The sequence below is a fragment of the Podarcis tiliguerta genome, assembly GCF_965153285.1.
Source record: "Podarcis tiliguerta genome assembly, chromosome: 12".
NCBI lineage: Eukaryota > Metazoa > Chordata > Lepidosauria > Squamata > Lacertidae > Podarcis > Podarcis tiliguerta.
Genome location: NC_139545.1, coordinates 31,961,496 through 31,983,810, shown reverse-complemented (window position 1 = coordinate 31,983,810; position 22,315 = coordinate 31,961,496). Strand labels below are relative to the sequence as shown.

Below are 22,315 nucleotides of genomic sequence, written 5' to 3'. Positions count from 1 at the left end.
TGGTTGAAGTAGGTGCCTTTATTCCCATTCATTTTGGGGAGGGGGAGCTGATGTAGGGACCATGCCTATATACCATTTTGGGTCTCTGCCTCTTTCTGCTCCTTTAAGACATGGCAGCCATTTTATGCCACGTCCCATGGAAGCAATTTTGTGTTATGGGGTGAAATGTCAGTGGGAATGGGATAAAGTCATTTGTGCCCATTTGCAGAGAATTCAGCCATCCACAACTGCCCAATGTTCGCTGACTTCAATATCAAGAGCTCTACCCTCAACGACATCTTTTCCAGCAAAATCAGGGCAATTTTGCAATGGTACCTTAAAATTGGCTAATTATTAACTTCTGCTATACGAAAAAGTACCCAAGGCACACACGTCTGAAATTCTTGTGTGTGTGTGTGTATTCCTGCAACATCCATTCTTTTGCATGTTTAGCAATACTAATCATTATCCTCATCATTGTATAATAAATACAAAAGCTACAATGCTTTACTAAAATCAGCAATTTAACCATAATAGCATAATGGGGCACAGGGTAAGCTATGCCTATTATTTAATGTTTCAATCTTAGATAAACAACTTGTTCTGAAAAATGGTAGATTAGAGATAAATCAATAATAATGGGAAAAGCTGGCATTTCAAAGCATTATTTTGAATTGTTTACACTTTCTAAAAATAAAAGCCATATAGTATTTTGAGTTGCTTACTGGAAACCAAGCTATGATTGGCAGAACAGGCATATTTTATTGGGCAGAATTTAATTGTAGCAGCAAAAAAAGAAGAAAAAAGTATGGATTGTTAGAGGAAGCCAGTTGGATTTTTAAAGAGTGCAATTTGCAGTAAAACATTTCTTTACATGCTCATCTGTGGGAGGGTAACAGGCACCCTGAATGGCCTCCTGAAGCTAAACAACAGGTCTCAGACCTCCCACCTAACCCTCTGGAAGCCTCCACTCACTAAAGGTTTCGCAGTGCATCCACCTAGCAAGAAAACAGCCAGGCAAAAAACACTCCTGTCTTTGCGAGGCTGAACAATGGATCAGCACGGGGGGAAACAGAGCAGGGGATTCACGCATGCACTGTACAGAGAAAGTCATACAGATGTGCATTCAGGTTCTCACAAAGGTTGCTCTGGAGTTTCAGTCATTACCTTAATGGCACTGAGAGACTTGGACACAAGGACTAACAAGATGGCCACACAATAGCAAGAGGAAAAAGTCGTGGATAGTTGGGTCGTTTTTCTGAAATATTATTAACATAGCAGCCATGCAGAAAAAGATAATGAAGGGGATTTCACATACTGTGTGTGTGTGTACGAAAAATCTCAGTAATGTCTCGACCATAATCACCAGAAAACACCACGCAAGAATCTCTTGGATGGGAATGGGGTGGGGCAGAGGCACCATTTCAGCTTACTGTAGCAAGAACATGAAACACTGTATGAGGCAAAAATACTGTTCTTGGATAAACTCAGGTTAACATGTACCTTCGTCCATTCAAAAGAATCACTGTTGCGACTTTTTATACCTCATAACAACCAAAGGGAAGAAATGAAAAATCCTTTTGAGGTTGCCACGCCGAGGGTCACTTCACAAGACCTTATTTAGGGCCCCCATCCTGGCTGAAGGCATATTGTTTGGTAGGAGAATGTGAAAGGAAAGCTATTGGCCACCATGTGGGGTAAGACCCCATGATAATGGTGGGCATAAGTCCCCTCTAGGTGAGAGCCAAGGTGGGAGTGCTTGCACTATCCCAGGTGAGAAAATGGGGTGGCGTCCTTGAATGATGAAGGTGGTGTCTCAGAACCAAACCGCTGGTCACAAATGCATCATCTGGCGATGTTTTGCATGCTACTACTCTATTTTGAATTGGTATTATTTTCTCTTCCGTTTCGTTTCAGTTATTTAATTGGCGTAGCTTCTTCGTATGCAATGTTGTTACTTACTGATATTGTGATTTATAATGGTTTTGAGTTTGTTTTAATTGTTATTGTTCACCTGATATGTTGTGAACCGCTTGGAGCAGTTTTGCAGGTAAAACAGATGAGGTAACATGAGGACCTAAAACTTAGTTGCTCCTAAAGAATAACCACAGGTAGACTGAAACAGGGGCTGGTGGGGGCAGAGAAGAGATTTTCAATAGGGAACTCATTTCTATATATAGGACTTGGATCTCAAATCTGAATTACTCAGCACAAATCAGCCTTCCCCAACTGGATGCCCTCCAGAGGTTTTCGACTCCAGCTCCCCTCAGCTAGCATCACTAATGTACAAGGATGGCGTGAGATGTGGTCCAAAACATCTGTAGGGTGACAGGATGAGAAAGGCTAGCATAAATATAAGCTTCCAAAGCTCTCCTGTAAAAGCATGTATGCTCATGCTGGCACTTGCAGAAGAAGAAAAAGGGATCCTACACAATTCTAATTTATAGCAAGTAATTTACTTGCATCTCACTTTGTTCACAACAGACAAGGACGATACATTATTCCTTAAGTTTTGGGGGGTTTCCGTATTCTGAGAAGGCTTTGTAAACTGAGAATAACAAAGAGTTTTGCAGCAGCTTAAAGCATAACAATTTATGATAGCCTATTTTTTGTGGATTAGAGTCAGACGTACTCTAGCCCATGAAAGGTTATGCCATAAAATATTTTCTTGGCTCTTAAGGTGTCACAGGGTCTTGTGTTTTTTTTGCTGGAAACTGTTACAATAAATCAAAAGTAGGCCTTTTTCAGTGTCCTTCGTGCTACTACCTAAGGCTTATGGGTAAGAAGAAAGCCCGTTTCCCCTTGTGTCGTACATTTAAATATTCACCTCTACTGTTCCGAAACTTGCTCTATAAAATTCATTTTGCGTGCATTACTTAATAATTGTAACTTCTGAATGTGGCACATCAAGTTTAAAATTGTTGTCATTGAGTTTGGTACAAAGTGCATGCATTTTTAACCCTTTATGTATCTGGCCCAGTGTCTAATGGAAAGCATTTTAAGACAGAATACCCTGTTCTCTCTCTGTGATTCACAGAGACACTGAAGATCCAATTGCTGCTGAAAGCAAAATTTCATGGCAGTACAGTATCTTTTTCATATACTTTAAAAGTGAAGAGCAGCTTATTCTGTGACTCTCCAATGCTACCACCATATAAGTAATTCAAATGAATGTCACAGTACATACCCATCTTTCGTCTGATCCACCACACCTCCAAGCAGCTGAACGGTTCTGGGATTGGGAACCCCATCTCCTATTATCTTCAGGAACCGCGTGACAAAGTCACTGGGGGACATGTAAAATTCACCATTTTTCTCAACACTTGCATACTGTAAAAAAGAAGAAGAATGTGGTTCTTAAATTACAAGGTAGTACAGTGGTGCCCCGCAAGACGAATGCCTCGCAAGACAGAAAACCCGCTAGACGAAAGGGTTTTCTGTTTTGGAGGTGCTTCGCAGGACGAATTTGCTATGGGCTTGCTTCGCAAGACGAAAATGTCTTGCGATTCCTGGGGTTTTTTTTCCACCCCCCACCCCCTTTTTCTAAGGCACTAAGCTGCTAATAGCCTTTTAGCAGCTAATCCGCTAATCCCTTAAACCTTTAATAGCCGCTAATAGCCGCTAAACCACTAATAGCGCTAATCTGCTAATCCGCTCATGGGCTTGCTTCGCAAGACGAAAAAACCGCTAGACGAAGAGACTCACGGAACGGATTCTTTTCGTCTTGCAAGGCACCACTGTATTGCATCACTCGTACAGCCAATGCAGTGCTGCCCCATGTGGTGCATCATAAAACTGCTGTGGATTTGCACACGCTCCCTTCTCTATTTCTCAAGATGAGTGCCCCCCCCCCCGCCAGCCGCCTTTCCTTATCCCCTCTGAGTGCTAACTATAGCTTGCCAAGACACCCAAATTATTGTTAGTGTATGCCCTTCAAAACAGGAATCAGAAGCTATGGTTCGAAGTTGATTTATATACTCCCTTTTCTGCTATTGCTGAACTCAAGAGTGGATTTACAACCCATAAGACACAAAAAGTTTGTTGTAGAACACCACGACTCGGTACAATATTGAACGCTAATCATATTTTGGAGGGCACTCCAAATGGTAACAACATTTTGCTAGCTTGGTTGTTGCAGCAAACCATGGTTAGCATTAAAAAGGAAGAGGGTATGCTTATCAATAGCTTGTTTCCATCCCACTGAACCAAGGGTAGACAACGTGGCACCTTCCAGATGTGGTTGGACGACACTGGCCATGCTGGCTAGGGTTGATGGGAGCTGAAGTCCAGCAACATCTGGAGGGCATCATGCAGCCTACCCTTTGCTCTAAACCATGGTTCAGAACATCATATGAATTGAGCCTGTATTTTGAGTCTTTGATCACTGAGCAATCTCTTGCTTACTGCTGCCAGCAAATGCCAGTGGAACAGCTTGCAAAATATGAAATATGATCACTACTCTCTCCTATATGAACTTAACAAACACATGATTGTGCCCATTCATATGCATTCATACTTATCAGCCATGTGCAAAACATTACAGTTGCATGACTCTGACAACATTTTTTTTCTCCAGATTTTACTCCCAAATATCTACCTCTTGGGAGTAAAAGAAGAAAAGAAACAGAAGTGAAAGCAGAAGTAAAACAAATTTTATTTGAAAACTGAAATTACTCCAGAAAGGAAAGAAAGCAATATGAAGAACAGTAATAAAAATGCCCTCAATACGCTATACTGGCCTAAACCCCATGAAATCATATAGTATTACACAGGAAGAGGGGATGGGGGAGAGAAGCACACAATACAATTGGCATTTCTATTCTCTCTCCCCCCCCCCCCAAGTATACAGCTAAGTCCATAAACTGATAGAAAAAAGGGGGGGAGTACAGGGATCGGGGGGAAAGATTGTGTGTACCTCTGAAGTTTTTAAGAGCAGCATTTATTACAGGAGCTGGTAGGCATTATTTGGGCTTTCAGCTTAACATTGTGGGTTGTTGTTGTTGCTGCTGTTTTTATTATTATTTTAATTTGCTGCCTATCCCTCATCTTTAGCCCCCAGGGCGGGCTGCAACAAATAAAAATGCATTGAAAACCATTCAGAACAACGTGAAATCACAAAAAATAGGGTACGTCCTAAAAATATTAAGGAAAGGGACCCATTGGTTCAAACTCCTAAAGCATGCTTCGCCAACAGGTGAGTGGTTTTAGGATGAGGCAATACACCACCATTCGCCTCTTGTGGCCACTTCATTTCCAGCCACAACTCAGCATCTCTACCCCCATCGTCCAGTGCCGAGGGCCTTCTGGCGGTTCTCTCGTTGCAAGAAGCCAAGTTACAGGGAACCAGGCAGAGGGCCTTCTTGGTAGTAGCACCTGCCCTGTGGAATGCCCTCCCTCCAGATGTCAAAGAGAAAAACAACTACCAGACTTTTAGAAGACATCTGAAGGCAGCCCTGTTTAGGGAAGCATTTAATGTTTGACAGACTATTGTATTTTAATATTTTGTTGGAAGCCGTCCAGAGTGGCTGTGGAAACACAGCCACGTGGGCGGGGTAGAATTATTATTATTATTATTATTATTATTATTTCAACTAAATGGCAGGCCAGAAGGAAAAGTTTTCACAGCTTCTTATGTAATGGTACCCAACACTCCCCAACTGCTCAGCTGCACATTTGTCCATGAGTCTTTTAACGTATGCTGATAACCTCCTGTTTATTACAAAGGGTATTCTTGTTATTAAAATGTTTCACCTCGTGACTACCACAGGTCACTTGGCGGTCTGTCTTTGGATATGCTGCACTTATGAGAAGGCTGGCAATGTGTCCCACTTTATAGAGGATACTCTTTCATTGGAAGGGGTATCCAGTCCAAGAACCCAGAAGACAGGAGAGCAGGGAGCGCCATGACATCGCCTCTCAGTGCTTCGCACCCGGACAGCAGACTGAGCAAGTACACCTGGGCCCAGCATTTCCCACAGAATCACAGAACTGTAGAGTTGGAAGGGACTGCAACCTTGGTGTTATCAGCACCATGGTCTAACCTACGGTGAAATATACTGTATTGCTATTTGGATTCTTATAAATATTTATAAGTTTGCATCTGCACATTAAAATTAGCGCATGTAAATATTATGCAAATTTGCGGTCCCCCTCCCCCTTTTTTTCAATGCTTCTTTCTTTCTTTCTTTCTTTCTTTCTTTCTTTTTGGCAATGTGCACAGCCGTATCTGAAAAGCAGACTGGCTGGGACACCTGAAGATCCATGTCACTATCTCTGCATGCTTAAGGCAACCATGGACTTGTGCTACTCTAACAATTCCCCCCCCCCCCAATGTCTTAGGGCAAACATCTTGGAGACGGAGAAAACCGTGATATTCAAAGGATATTTAATTCAAAGGGAAGAGGCTTAATTTTATTTATAAAAACAAAACAAATCCATTGGCCATGGCCAAGCCCTTGGGTGCCCCTAAAGTAGTTCTCTGGATCCCAGCCATACTTTTTAAGTGTTATTAAAGTCGACTTCCCATTCCTTATCACCACTGCATTCTTTTAAAAGCCACAACTCTGCATATATTGAGGTCAGTAAAAATCCGATGGGGGGGGGGGAGGAATGCAAAATAGCTACTTTGCAAATGCACCGTAAATACTACAAAACTCCTTGGGCGGTGAGCGAAGGGACATTAAAAGGCAGCTGTAAATAAATTACAAGAGCACATAAGTTGCCACGTGTCACCTTAAAAAGAAAGATCTGTATCGCAGCAAGCAACAAGTTCTGAGCAGGAAAGCCAAATTGCTAATTACTGTGGTATGTTTCTTTTCTGAGGTGGCCTGATAAAAACATTTGCTGCGATTCTCCACAGAACATTATCCACATGAAGTAACAAGTAAGTTAGGTGTCTACTACAATTTTTGCAACCAACTTCAAAGACTTGGGTTTTGTTTTACGTTGCAATAGCTCTTGCAGAGCAAAGCCTGCTGCCAGATCCCATTGAATAAAGCCGTTGTTGCGCCTGACAAGTACCCTTACATTTTCTGTAAGTACATAACTCTTGGCTTCCCTCCGAGAGTTAAACTGTACGTGGTTTTTTGTTTTTTTAGTTGTCTAGATTTAAACCATATATAGGTAAAGTAATTTCCTTCAGGCAAGTGTTTTATTGAAGCAAAGACCGGAGCAGAAAACTATATAGCCCAAACATTTAATAATGTTGCATTTCTATCATTTCAAATTAATTGTTTGTGTTTCACCTGCAACGTGTTCTATGTTTAGGAGCAAGCTTAGTGCGTTTCTCATATTTACAATCCTTCCGACGGCCCGGCCAACAAAACTATCACATTAAAACACATTAAAGAATCAAATCAAAATCAACGCATGCGCTTATGCATGCATGCACACACAATTAAAAGCAATTTAAAACACAGCAGCAACATAAAATCAGCAACCTGATTAATAGGTGATACGTCACACACACACACACAAATCCAGCTGCACACTTTTATAACCAGCACACAGACCAAATCGATCTCATTGCAATCACCTGCCAGAAAATCTTTCCAAGTCTCAGGCTTGAAAACTTTTTAACACAACAGTTATCGAGAAACAAATCAAATAAGTCAGCCGTTTTCTGCTTCTACATTTCATTTTTTTTTTCCAGGCTAGCCCCCCTGCTAAGACATTCAATAATAGAAAGCAGTACAAGGTTTCGATGTCCCCCTGTTCCTACCCACTGCGATTTATTCTTGTGTATTTGAAATCCAATCACGTACCCCCCACACTACATATAGAAAATGACCTTGAAAATGTCAGCTTGCTCATTTTGACTGAAGCCTAATCTCTTAGGTTAGGGTAGGAGAGTTACAAGAAGTAGAGTTACTCTGAGGAAATTATCATGACAAAAGCGAGGGGGGGACACACACATCAATTCTATTAGTTTGGGAATAAAGACTTTCGAAAAGGTGGTACTCTGCAGTCATGTATTTTCCCTCCACTTTGGTAATTATACCTATGGAGAATTTGATATTACACAATAATGCCTAATGGCTTTTTGGTAAGTTCCTTCAAAATTCACACTGGATAATCATATATTTTAAATACTTGAGCATTAACTAGTTCAAGCCCATTTAAGTCCTTACAAATACAACAGAGGAATATATATTTTTTAAGTATCTCCAGAGAAAATATGTAACTAACCAAGGAATGTCACACTGATTGCAATGCATTTAACTGAAATGGAAAATGATGTGGTAAAAATCCCTTTCTAACGGTGTTGTGTTTTGGTTTCCTTGGTATGTGTGCGTTGTTTGTTTGTTTGTTTTTAATAGAAATTTAATTTCCAATTTCAGCTAGTCTGTGTTATGACTCTGAAGTGTCCTGAATAAACTTGGTGTGAGGATGGTCTAGAAATAAAGGCACTATTAGGAATGTATGCCATTTTTGCAAATGCAACGTAGAAAATCCACAAAGGAAAAAATAATTTATATTCATAAATACACGTCAGGTTAGAATTAAATGTGTACTTATGTATCATCCTCCTACCAAGATTCTCAGAGCAGCACATGCGAATTTCTCAAAAAGTGTGCCATCAAGAAGACTTTGCAGGCTTATCCCATTTTATATGATAAGCCTGTTAAAGTAGCATAAAATATACAGGTTTGGAGCGACCTTTGTGCCTTCTCATTTATACCAGTTCATAGCTACTGGCTCGTCTTGCTGTTGTTGGCTTTTCTGATATTGAAGTAGCTGAGAGATGGATCTCTCATTTCAAATTATTATTATTTTTCCTTAATCCAGCTTTTAGAACAGCTTTTACTTTATGCAGCAAGTCCACCGACTTTTCAGAGGCCCCAATTCTCACTGTTATAGGATGAGGTAGTATTATTATTATTATTATTATTATTATTATATTTGTATCTCACCAGGCGGAGGGTGAAGGGAGACTTTCAAGCAGCTATTGTTTCCAGGTACAAACAAAACAAGAGACCCAGAAAGGCATTTGAATGAAACCATGCCATATATTCCCAAATAATTAGTTTGTGGGAACTGTACATTTAACTCCTCCCCACCTCTACTTGGTTTCTGTTGCACCCCCTTCTTCCACAATGCAGAAGCAACAGCCTAAGCCCATTTTTGGAAGTCCTCATTATAAACCCAGTGGTTTTGCTTACCTAGCATATTTCAGGAGCCAAAAGCAGATATGCAAAACCAATGCAGACATCAGGCTTCCATCACAATCTAGAAATCAGGAGCAAGCTGCAGGTGACCCGCTACTGGCCCTGATCAATGATTAGCATTCAGGTGAAGTTACACCTGCAGTTACCTCCAATAAAATGTTTGCAGAAACAATCTTCAAGTTATTCCCTCTTACTCTCTTGTAGGGGCAGGGTGACTCTATTTGCATTTGCTCCCACCATTAGTTAGCAGTCCAATGATTTGGGAGAGATGGGGAAATGCTAATGAAAATAGTTATAGACTGCAGTTCTAATTCACAGATCTTCTAAGAGAGTCACACACAAACACACACACACAGCTCCATGTAGGAAACACTGAAATTTCTATTCTATTTGGGGGGATAGCTATATTTCCCCGAGTCTATACAATAATCATTCAAGAACATATTTGACTTCTTGGAGAGCATTGTTCAATTTTTGATAGTGGTATTTAAATCTAACATGGTAATAATACAGTGAATGATTAATGGTTAGAAGACTATCAAGAGATGAATAATGCAATAAGAGCTAAAGAAATGAAAAATTCAGGCTTTAACGGATAAAATATTTACTTTTAACATACCTTCAAAAATATTGTTTTCAACTCAGTTGGATCAGCTCTCTTGGTTAGAGCCACCTACAAGTAAATACAATTATATTAATATGCATAGTCTATACAAAGGATGTCAAAATGTCATTTAAAAAAAAAAGAAAGAGGATAATTCAAACAAAAGAATGAGCGATGAAAAATAAAAGTTCTCCTCAAATAAATTAGACAGTGGTTTATGCGATAAATAAATAAATAAATACTTGTTTTAACATTTACACTTAATTATTTGATATTTTTGCTGGTGTTGTTCCTCTGAACCTGCCAAATCTTAAACAAGTGCACTCTGACTTTGCCCACATAGAGCCATCAACCACAGGAACTGATTTTATTTTTATAACATGAGTGCCCAATCCTGAGTAAGGAACATGCAATAACACATTTTTAAAAGAGAGAGAGAGAGAGAAAGAGGGATGCCATTAAAATATAAAGTATTTAATAGTAAATACTTAGCAATTAAAACCAGTCCTAACAAGAAGTCTTCCATCACTTCTAGAAAAACTCTATGGTTTTGATCAGTCTGAAAGGCAGCCGTCAAGAATGACCCTTTGCACTCACCTGCTGTTCAAAGCTGGGGCAGAAATGATACAAGGTTGAGAGTTGAAGATACTCCCAGACAGACTTATGGATCATGATTACAAAATAAGGGAAGGGGCTATCTTTGTCAATGGTGGAGGGTAGCTGTATTTGATGACCCAACAACCACCCTTCTCCAAATAATATTCCAGCCATGCAGTTTTCTGTGGGGCTACAATGAGTAGCAACTACACCTGCAGCAAAGCGCACTTGCCCAGCCGCAACCCCCTCTAGTACCAAGTTTCACTTCCAGAGTTTGGGAAGCAAAGCACAGTGTCACTGGAGTCGCTACAGTCACAAGGTATCTCCCTTTCCTGACTCATAACTCTTTAAGCGCAGGAGGGCAGCTTGGCTGGCCAGAGCATGTGGCCACCTCTGATGGGGGGACCTTGCACCCAACTCTCACAAACTGGGTTTTAGTCATGAGATCTTTTCCCAGCCATACCTGGAAGTGCCAGGGATTGGAAGCGGCACCTTCTGCATGCACAGCAAATGTTCTACCTCTCTAACCTAAAACCCTTCTTCCGTGATTGCCCTCCGCAGAACTTCCCCAGCCTCCTCTAGAGGAGAGATAAGGGAGTTAGCTAGAGGTATCTCACCTTGGTAAGAAAACTCTGCTCTCTCTGAACTGTATCTAAACCAGGCTGCCCTAGCTCCTTGCAGTGTGGAAAGACTAGAATTGGTAATATGAACTGGCTTTATTCATCTGCTTATTTGTTTTTGTCTGCTGACACACAGATGCTGAGCAAAATTAAATGTAATTACGTCTGTATTATTTCTTTGCATTCTTTAATTTTTTCTATGTTTATTGATTTTTGGGGGGTCTTATTTGAATTTATTTATGTATTTCCTAGCACATCTTTGTGTGTGCAAATGTTTTGCATTTCACTAATAAGCGGGTGCTTGTTGTGAGTTGCTTTGGGCACAGTTCAGTGTGGGAAATAGAAACAAATTAAACTTAAAATTAATCCTAACAATAATGGAGGCTTTAAAAAAAAAATCTAATGTAGGCTTTAAAAAAAGTGTAAGAGCATATGATACGTGATACTAGAAGAATCCTTTTTATATTCAGGCCACATCCTCTATATTAAGATGGCTATTGACTTTGAATGATCTGGGGAAAGAAACGTTGTCCTACTCCCATAAACACACATCAATAAGGAGATATATTCTTTGGTGTTTATCATAGTGGTTATAAGAAAGAGACAAAACATCTGAGCTGCCCTCCTGAGAATATGGACCCTGGAAACAAATGGGCACATCATGGCCAAGAGTGCAGATGTGTGAACGTTTGTATACATAATGCAGATCAACACAATGCAATCTCCCAGTACCTAATAATAATTTTATTATTTATACCCCACCCATCCAAAACATCTTTTATGGAAAGAAACTCCCACCCTAAATCAAGGTGTGTCCTCTCACTTTAGCCCATGCCTCTCATTAGAACTAAACACCACACAGCAAGATACATTAATGCATTAGGAAGAAAGCGCATGCTTTTAGATGCTAGCTATTTGGGGGTTAATGATGTTTGGTTGCTTTTTCCTTCCAAAACTCACCGAAACGACATGAGCAATTGTGGGGTAGATAGCCAGAAAATGTGTGTTATCCAAGTGTACATGCTGTCCTAAGTGTCATAATCTTGCGCTAAGACAGTTATTTACTTGAGAGCCCATTCACAAGGCTTTGTGCTCTCTGTGGCAGACTGGACCCAAATTCAATGAATTCCACAACCTCCACAAGAAATCTTTCCCCAGTACAAAAGTAGTATGCCACCCTATCCATCACTCCTTCACCTACAAAAGGACAACAACATTTTAGGAGCAGTCCAGAATTCTGCAAAGCGCTTCGGGGCCAAACTCTCTCCTTGCCCTCACTCCCCGAAAATACTAAATTTCTAAAAGCATGTAGGGGAGCAGGACATGAAGGGAGTCTCCGGAGCTCCCTCACACGCAGGAGCCCAGCTGGGGAGGGGGCAGCAGGAAAGGGATGTTCTGCTGCCTCTCCCCTCCATCACTTCCACCCCGTGGCAAGCTTGACCCAGGACTACTCAGCCTGGCAGCACCGAGCCATAGTGCAACATGAGTCCAGTGGACCTCAGCCCACTTGTCCTCCCTCCTTCTCGGCCAGCCCAGGGGCAGCGCACAGCACGTGCAGTCGTTCCGCACTACAGACCCCCTGCCTGGTGTGGACCACCCCCCCACGCCCGCCCCTGGCTAGTTAAGTTACTAGTCAAGATCACATCATTGCGCCATGCTAACATACAATACTTGATTCATATTTCAACCACAGCACCTGCAACTACAGGCAACCCCCAATTTGCACGGGGGTTGTGTTCTGGGTCACTGCGCACATCGACGGAGCATGCCTAAGCCCAGGTCACCCTGTTCCACCCTCTTCTGGGTCCAAAAACGGTGCATGCTACACAGTTGTGTGTGCTTTGAGCGTGAGCAAAATGGTCATTCCTTGGAAATGGAAACAGAAGCTGTAGCCAAACCATAGTTCATGTAGTATGAGCAGTACAGCTACCCTGCTTGAGCAAAACTGCAAGCTCTCAACATGATGAACAAAGCCTAGCCCTAGCATGTGGCTAAACTGCACCCCAAGTCCAACTCAAGACAGCAGTCTACAGGTATCCAGATGGCTAGGCTGGGTCAGGCAAGGCAGGACCTGGGACAGCTCCTAATGCAGATTCCCAGCAGTTATAGAAAAGAAACAAAAGGCTTGTCTTTACTTCACCATCGACTGCACGAGAGCCTAAGAGCAGAGAGCTAGCTTTCAAAGTATATCTCAGAAATGGGCTTTAAATTGCTTTTCACATGGTAGTTTGGGATATCGAACACTAGGTTCTTTTTAGCATATTAGCAGTGAACATATTCTCCTTCTGAAACCAAAGTAGCACCATCCATACACAAAGCAAGAGGTATTGGCAGGCTTTGTGGAACCCCATGTTTTGCAGAAGTACAAAAAAATAATCCTAAATGCGAGGGGATAGCTCAGTAGACATGAAATACTGGCTGGCTGTTGGATGAAAACTGAGGGGAGAGGAATGGAGTACCTGAGAAAATGAAGTGGCTGGCTTTTGTGTTTAACAACAGGACACTTTTGTTTCAGGTACTGCAAATGTTCCTAAATCCAGGCTGCCAGAACAAACAAACTCAGCTGTGTTAGACAAACTAACTTGTCCTAAAAAAGGATTATTTCATTATTGAGTTTCCAGAGGGGTACAAAAGACAAACAGCTGTGCAAAAGCCATCCTCTTACACCCCAGATTTTATTTATCCTCTCCCCCCTCCCCCCCACAGTCGGTGACCCAGTACACCTGGTTGTCAGCATCCTCTTCTGAATGAATGGCACTTGTGCTTTTCCAGCACTGTCAGAATCCAAGTTAAGAACCTTGATTGTGGTATAGAATGATGAACCGATACGGCCACTACGGCGTGTCGCAAAATGCAATCAGCAGGTTTACAAGCAGATTGCAACAAGGGTGCAATATTCCCAACTGTCTGATCAGACAAACAGGGCAGAGAATAGGTAGCAGTGCTAGAAAACAACAACAAGTCCAGAAAGGGGGAGTTGGGCAGGTGGGAATCAATAATCTGGCCTTATTAATGGCTAACTAGGCATTTCCCTCACTGTACTAGTAAATCAAAGTCCAGTCCTTCAAATATAGTGAAGTGCTCAGGTTCAGCTGCAATGAACCTGAAACACTACTAAGCGGACGTCAGATGGTAGGGACTAGTGAAATGGCTGAAAGGGGAAAGTGGATCAACAGGCAGGGTATTCATTAAGGAACAAAAAGAAACAAATCCTAGCAAGGGTTTTTGATTCTCTGCACCACAGGTAAAAGTTTGTTTGTTTGGTTGGTTGGTTGGTTATTTATTTTAAAAGAGGACTTTTGGTGTTTATTCAGAATACAGGTCAGAGTGAAAACCTGGACCCTATCCTTATAGCAACACTGGGAAAGGGGGATAATACACATTTTAGGTAGCCACTAAGAACACCTTCCAAGGTTTTGAATCATCATCAACGCCCCAAATTACAAGATGACGAGTCTCTGCCCCAAGGAACTTACAATGTAATTTTTTAAATTAAAAAACCCTTTTTTAATATTCAAAACAAATTGCAATAGAACAAAACCATAAAAGACAACTTTGAATTCACAATTAATACAATGTAAAATTTGGCAAAGGGGAGACAGTAGAGAAAGGGGAAAGCCATGGGGATACTTGGTAGTTGTCTAAGTCACAGATTTGCTAGCTGAGGGATCATGGTAGGACATTTGGGGCTTTATAGGGGGAAAGTTGCAATTTCCCTATCTAACTGGAAGCTACTGCAGATGCAAGAGCACAGGTATAATACACACCTCCCACCATGCCATCTGCAAAAGGAGGCTGGTCAGCAGGGTATGCATCTGCTAAAGACTGGCATTACATAGTAATAAAGGGAATATTCACAATACTTTATTTGGATTTTTTTTACTCTAAGCTTCCCAAGCAAATGTAGCTGCTAGGATAAGGAGGGTGCGTTTGTTTTGTTTTGTTTGTTTGTTTGTTTGAAGGCATTTATATACCACAGAATATTTACTATCATGATGGAGCTTAGAAACAATCTTATCATCTAATTAAATCAAAAACAAGAACCACGTTAAAAAGCCAAGGAAATGACATATTTTGCAAAACCCAAGGAAAGAGCTGCAACACCTGCCTGGCAGCTTTTCATCAAAACTGGAAGCCTTCCAATCCATCGATCTTTTCGAGCCCCATGTCTTCCTCCTCCCACACACCTTCCACTATGACTGCAGCATAACAACATGGGCATCCATCATCTTTCTACGCCTGTTATTTCTTGTACTTGAAGAAAATGGAAGTTTAACCTTCAAATGCTGAACTGATGAAACACATTAGGTAGAGTCCACCGCCCACTCTGCTGCTCTCACTGCGAAGCATACCAACAAAGCAATAAGAGACAGACAATCTGCTTCTCACTCACTAGGCACCTAGAAACACACGCCGGTGCTCCTAAGTTTCTTGCATTGCAGGGGACGCAGCAGTTTGTGCCTATTGTTGCTGGTGGCGGTTTTGTCCTCCAAGATATCAGAATGATACAAGGGACATCTTGGAACAAGGATTGTGTTCCAAGTCTGTCCGTAACGCTGACATGCATGATTTTAGGCTTGTTCTTGTTTGGTGGCCTTTACTGGCGAGCCTGACTGGAATGCACAGTGCCCATTTAACAAAACTTTGGATGATTTCACATTTCCTTTACAAAACAGCAGCTGAGCGAACTGGGCTGAGCTGCATACAACCTATGTGAAATGCAACCAGCCATCCCCTTGAGAACTGACCAGCTCTGCTGAGCAAGTTTTAGCTAGGACTGCCACTATTTTATTAAAGGCACCTGGGAAGCTCTTCTGAGAGTTCCCCAAGCCTGCAAAATTGCAGCAGGCTTTTTTTATTCTCCTGCAACTTTAAAGGCAGAGCAGACAGCATGCCACCATTATATATTGGGAGTCTTTGACCCTCCAGAATTTGCTGAATGGCAACTCCCATCTTCTGTGGCCACTGACGACGTCTGCTGGGGCTGATGGGAGTTGTAGTTCAGCAACATCTGGGGGGACCCAAAGGTTCCCCACACTTGGCATTTGCCTTCATTTCATAATTTAACACCTCTATCTTCATTTCACATCCACAGCATGAGGGTGTTTTAATTTAAAAGTGAGTGTCACGTTGATAGTCCTACAGCACACGGTACTTATTTGCAAAAATATTTTAGATTCCCTAAAGAAGGCCCTCAAGACAGTTAACAAGCAAATATTACAGAAAGGTGGGTAGATTTTGAGTTGGTCCCATTTTGCTAGGGAGTCTTGAAATTTGTATAGATCTGGTTCTCAGTAAGCATGCTGTTTTACTGTTTGTTTTTGGAGACTAGTCTGTGTGTATAGATGTCCTATCTACGCAAACACAAGCAACAAAATAAAAATGCAACTCTTTTCATTTATAAAAACATGCATTAATAAAAGCATGCAATAGACAAAGACTTTGAATTTCTCCCAGTAATTGGTACCGGTAGCATGCTTGGCTATTGCTACGGCTTGCAAAAAAAAAGTGTGTTATGAGCTCATCAAAAACTTTTATGGAATGAGACCTTGGAGATCCACTGCCAATCAGTCAGTGCTAGGCTAGAAAAGCAAGTATTTACTAGGCTCGCAGGAGGCCGGTTTGTATGTTCTATGTAGGTAGAAAGCCAGAGGTTTGTTACCCTCCCTTCTCTGGCAGGTTTCAGGGTGGGTTACAACAACTTAAAATTTATAACAGTTAAAACAGATTACAATTACAGGAATAGGGTGGGCCCTGAAAACACGTGTCTCAGGTGCCAATAGCCAGGGAAAACAGGTGCGTCTTCAGCATTCACCAAAAGTGAAGAAACCAGACGCACCTCTGTGGGTAAGGAATTCCCCAAGGTTATTGATGGTGTCACTGTAAAGGGATGGCCAAAAGTATGGAATGGAAGAAAAGGCTGTTAACATTCATGGCTAGCAACATGACAGCCACCAATTTTATTTATGTATAAAAATATTTATATACCAGTATATCATGGAAAGCAATGATATCCACATATAGTAAAAACACATACAAAATTTAAAATAAGAGACCACACGATAAGACAATCATTGAAAAGCAGACACAATGCATGTGCAGTTTTCCCCAACCTAGAGCCCTCCAGATGTTCTGGGTGACAACTGCATTCCAGACAGGCCATTCAGCATCTGGTTGGAGAGAAGGGGAAATGGAGTCCAAAGTATCGGGAGGACACCAGTTTGGGAAAGGCTGCCTTGGTGGAAAAGTGCTTTCACTCATAATCCAATTTTCAACAATCCCATCTGCCTACTCCAACCTTCTTCACCATAACATGTTCTGGAAGATCTCCCAATCCTCACCAACATATGATTGGGAAGGGGCAGACCAGTGAAAATTAGGTATCCCACTTCTCATGAGCATAAGAGCTTTTTGCTAATGAAAATCCACCATTGGGTACAACCTACCCAATCTGTTCCAACTTGTCAAGGTTCGGTTTCAAAGTCATCACAGATGGCTTATGCAGATCACCTTAGCAAGGCAAGTTGGGTAAAATATGTAGGAGTGGAGGTTATTTGCTACAAAAGTTTGCTGCACTAATTTGCTAGCAGGACTGCCCTATTTGTGGAACCCTTGTCATGAATAAACAGAAGGAGGAACTGGGCTGGAGAAAATAAAATCCTATAGATAAAGTGTCCCACCTAATAATTGTGTGACAGGAACTATGTAAAAATAACTGACAGGTAAATGCATTTTGTTTCAGTGCAATGTTTTCTTTTTTGACTGAGCACAGAAGTTAACTTTTGAAGATTGCATTTATAATCAGATCTGTCTGTTCCTGTCTATTCAAAATGCTACACCTCAGTAGCTGAGTGTGTGAGTGGGTACAAATCCATGTGCATGCATGAATCCATTTCTCGGATCTTAAAAAGAGGGGCGGGGGACTATAATGCATATGCATAATGGAAACAGACAACATCACCTTCAAGTAACCACATTTTTCTGTATTATAAATAGTAAAGAGGGGAAAGTCTCAAAGTCAAGAATCTTTCTTTAGAATTAAAAAAGCAAAATTAACACCGGTACGGTACCACTCTGTTTCAAATGTATTATGCTACTGGAAAATAAAAACAGGACTCATTTAGAAAGCCACTCTCTCTTTGTAAACATGCTACAGCAAATTATGTACAGTGGTACCTTGGTTCCCGAACACCTTGGGTCCCGAATGCTGCAAACCAGGAAGTAAATGTTCCAGTTTGCAAATGTTTTTTTGAAGCCGAATGTCCAACGCAACTTCCAACTGAGTGCAGGAAGATCCTGCAGCCAATCGGAAGCTGCGCCTTGGTTTTCAAACAGTTTCAGGAGTCGAACGGACTCCCGGAACGGATTAAGTTCGAGAACCAAGGTACCACTGTATATGCCATGAGAATATAGGTACACTGCTGTCAGATCCAGCCAGCAAAGCCAATGGGAGTTGCAGTCCAACAACATCTGAGTTCTCCATTTGCAGTCATACTGAAGAACATGAAAGCTGACTTCATGAAAAAGTTTTGCCATTGGCCTCAGTAGGGTATGAATTGCACCCAAAGGTAGCAACAGTACTCTGTTGTGAACTGGGAGTTCTCAAGGCCAGGAATGGTAAAACCTAGTTGGTAGCTATCTATTTTAAAAGTAAGTGGCATTTAAATTGACTTTTGTGACTAGTGAGTGCATCAAGATCCACAAAGGAGGTTCTTCTCTTTCTTCTACCTCTGAACCAGATGCATTATGCTCCAGCCATGTAATAACCTCCCCCCCAAGACTAAGACTGGTGATAATACTGTGTTCTTTTCAGCACTAGCTTAAGGCATTTTTATTTCCCCAGGCTTTGTACTGATGATGATGATCAGTGCTTTTTCGGGGGGAAGGGGTACCCAGGGGTACGCATACCCCTAAACATTTTGTGAATATAAGTTTGGCCTCACTGAGGGGCAGTATTTCAATATGACTAGGAAAATGGGCATACCCCTAAACATTTTTTAGGGGGGGGGGGACACTGATTATTTTTATTTGAATTTACACACCGCCCTACACACGGAGGTCTCAAGGCACTTCACAGAATAAAATCAAAATGTAAAACCACAAAATACATAATCAAAATTAAAACAACAACCCAATAACTACCTCCCTGACCCCCCCCCCAAAAAAACACACCCCTCCACATTTTAAAAGGGCATAGGATGTACACTTGTCTACAATCTATGTTTTGGATGAAGGTGAAGCATAGAACTATTCAAAATAAATAAATGAACAGTGTCTAGCATGCAAACAGTGTGTCTACAGGCCATGCATTTCAGGACTTGCCAGGTATCCATAGGAGTCAAGTGATCAGGCTAGCACAGGACCAACTCAATTTTCTATCCCATCTCGGTGCTCGGTAATAATAATAATAATAATAAATTTTATTTATATCCCGCCCTCCCCAGCCGAAGCCGGGCTCAGGGCGGCTAACAACAATTAAATAATCAAACAATCAAATAATCAAACATTCTAAAAACATTCCATTATAAAAATTAATTAAAGTCAAATTAATGGCAACCGTTGAGCAAAATTCTGTGCAGGTTGCCAGAGGAGGGAGTCAGGCTGGGACCTGACCAAAGGCCTGGTGGAACAACTCTGTCTTGCAGGCTCTGCGGAAAGATGTCAGGTCCCGCAGGGCCCTAGTCTCTTGTGACAGAGCGTTCCACCAGATTGGAGCCGCAGCCGAGAAAGCCCTGGCTCTAGTTGAGGCCAGCCTAACCTCTCTGAGGCCTGGGACCTTCAGGATGTTTTTATTTGACGAGCGTAGGTTTCTCTGTGGGGCATACCAGGAGAGGCGGTCCCGTAGGTACAGAAACCAAAAAGGGTGCTAGACAACAGGACTCTGAATCCAGCAGAGAAATGCAATGAGCTGCTGGAGAAAGGATGGAGCTCTCCATCCAACAGACTCATAATACATTTTGTAGGCTGGAAACTTCTGTATGCTTGTTTGCAAGGTAGCGTCAAATGTTCAGCGACTGGTATAAAGCTTTCCTTCACAAACACAACACAGCAGGAATGAGGATCCTATGGGCCTCCAGATGTTGGCCATGGGGTTGAGGAGAGTTGAACAACACTGGGAGGGCCACAGGTTACCTAGTTCTGTAGCACAAGAATAAAAAGCATGCGTTTATTTTTTTCCAGTGGGATGACAGTGTGCCTTGAGTGTCTTCAGCTTATGCAAAGTAAGAATTATTTATGGATTTAGAAGAGATAGACTAGGTGGCAGCAAGCCTGGTGCTGGATGGCTGAAAGAACAGCAGAAACAGCTGTTAGGAAGACTTAATTATAACTGCCACACAAACACACATACCGAAAAATTGACATGTCTGTTGATAGCAATTAAAACCCACTCGTGCACTGAAAGCTTCGAAACACAAACTTGGTTCAGAAACAACTGTGTCTGTAGATTTGGTATCCTTTTGTTAAATAAATACTTTATTAACTGAATTTTCAGGCACATAAGGATTTTGGTTGATTGGTTGGTTAAAGTGATATATTTACTTTTCTTTCCAGATCCGGCTTTATACCCCCTTTTTTTAATGAGATCAACTGGTTGCCATGGAAACAACGTATGACGTCAAGCCGGTCAAGCCTGGCACTCAGTAAGATTTAAAATGAAGTAAAAAGATCCAGGTCAACTCTCAGGCAGACCATTTTCACTGCAATAGTAGTGAATTTTCAGGGGAAAAGAAGTGAATTGTGTTTTATTTTGACTGAAAAAGCAGGAGCATTTTAATAAGAGCAAATAACCTAAAATTACTGAGAAATCCAAGGGCTAAGGACTTTATATACTAGTATAAAGGTAAACATAGAAATGTAAGTATAATCCTATATACTAACAGTGAACTTGCTTCTCTGAGTGAGAATGCTTTCATAGCCAAAATAGCACTAGCTAGGGAGGCGGGTGGCGCTGTGGGTAAAAGCCTCAGCGCCTAGGGCTTGCCGATCGAAAGGTCAGCGGTTCGAATCCCCGTGGCGGGGTACGCTCCCGTTGTTCGGTCCCAGCACCTGCCAACCTAGCAGTTCGAAAGCACTCCCGGGTGCAAGTAGATAAATAGGGACCGCTTACTAGCGGGAAGGTAAACAGCGTTTCTGTGTGCGGCTCTGGCTCGCCAGATGCAGCTTGTCACGCTGGCCACGTGACCCAGAAGTGTCTCCGGACAGCGCTGGCCCCCGGCCTCTTTGAGTGAGATGGGCGCACAACCCTAGAGTCTGTCAAGACTGGCCCGTACGGGCAGGGGTACCTTTACCTTTACCTTTACCTTTAGGTCCAAGCACAAGAGAGAAACATCAGCAGATTATACACAGCAGTATTCCTAAGCATAGTAACTGCAATCCTAATATTTAGTAGAAGTTATGTTGCACTCTCATGGAAAAACAAATATGCAGGAAATTCTTATACTGGGCATCAAACTACCAATAGTAGTCAAATGGAAATCCAATTATCATTATGTTTATCTCTGCAACAAGAAAATTTACTTCATATCAACAAGGGACTAATTCACAATCACTAAAAGATGCCTTCTATCTAAGCTGACATGCCATGGCAGATTGTGCTATAAAATAGTGAACTGACAAGCAGCCTGACTTAATGTCAGTGACAAATGACTACATTAATGGAAAGGTGAAAATTATTCAAAATTCAGTACGTCTCAGTTGTGAAAACCAAAATTGAATTTAGGTTGTGCAGCGTGCTGGGACTAGGCAAATAATTCCTACTTGTGGTAATCATTTCAAATGGCTTTCAGACATTCTGCCATGTTTGACTGAGGTTCGAGACACAAAATGCATTTTACAATTGCAGATTTCTCATTAATGTTGCTGCTAATCTAATGTTGTTACAAAAAAAAACCATTTCAATACTATAAGTGCATGTGTGTGTGTGTGTGTGTGTGTGTGAGAGAGAGAGAGAGAGAGAGAGAGAGAGAGAGAGATTATGTTGTTGTTTTAGTATTCCTATTATTGTTGTTATTGTTATTATCATTATCTTGTTGTTGATTTTCGGGCGTACTGCTGTTCTCTTTGATGAAAACCACTTTGAGAATGTTTGTGTCACTTCATGTGTGGAAAGGTGGCATGCAAATAAAATTACGAAAGTATTAAGGAAACACGAAGTGATATTTACAATGGAAGTTAATCAAATCTTCCTCCTCCTCTCAGTTTGGTGGTGGAGGATAAATGGACTCTGAGCTGCTTAGATGTTATAGGAGTATGTAGCCAACTGGGAAACTAACAAAGGTAAATCAAACTGTAAAATTTGTTTACAAAACTTTAAAAGTCGGCTAAACTCTGTCTGTTACCAAAACCAG

At 41.5% G+C, this 22,315-nt stretch overlaps 1 protein-coding gene across 2 annotated transcripts in view; it reads right to left on the bottom strand.

The window, feature by feature from the left end:
• SLC25A13 (solute carrier family 25 member 13) overlaps positions 1-22,315 on the bottom strand; it is a 107,698-nt gene that overhangs the window by 73,733 nt on the left and 11,650 nt on the right. For both annotated transcript variants that reach the window (XM_083405395.1, XM_083405394.1), the window contains 2 exons: positions 9,766-9,819; positions 3,167-3,309 (listed from right to left, as the gene is read on the bottom strand). In XM_083405395.1, the coding sequence (XP_083261521.1) occupies positions 3,167-3,309; positions 9,766-9,819 (197 nt within the window). The remainder of the gene's footprint in view (positions 1-3,166; positions 3,310-9,765; positions 9,820-22,315) is intronic.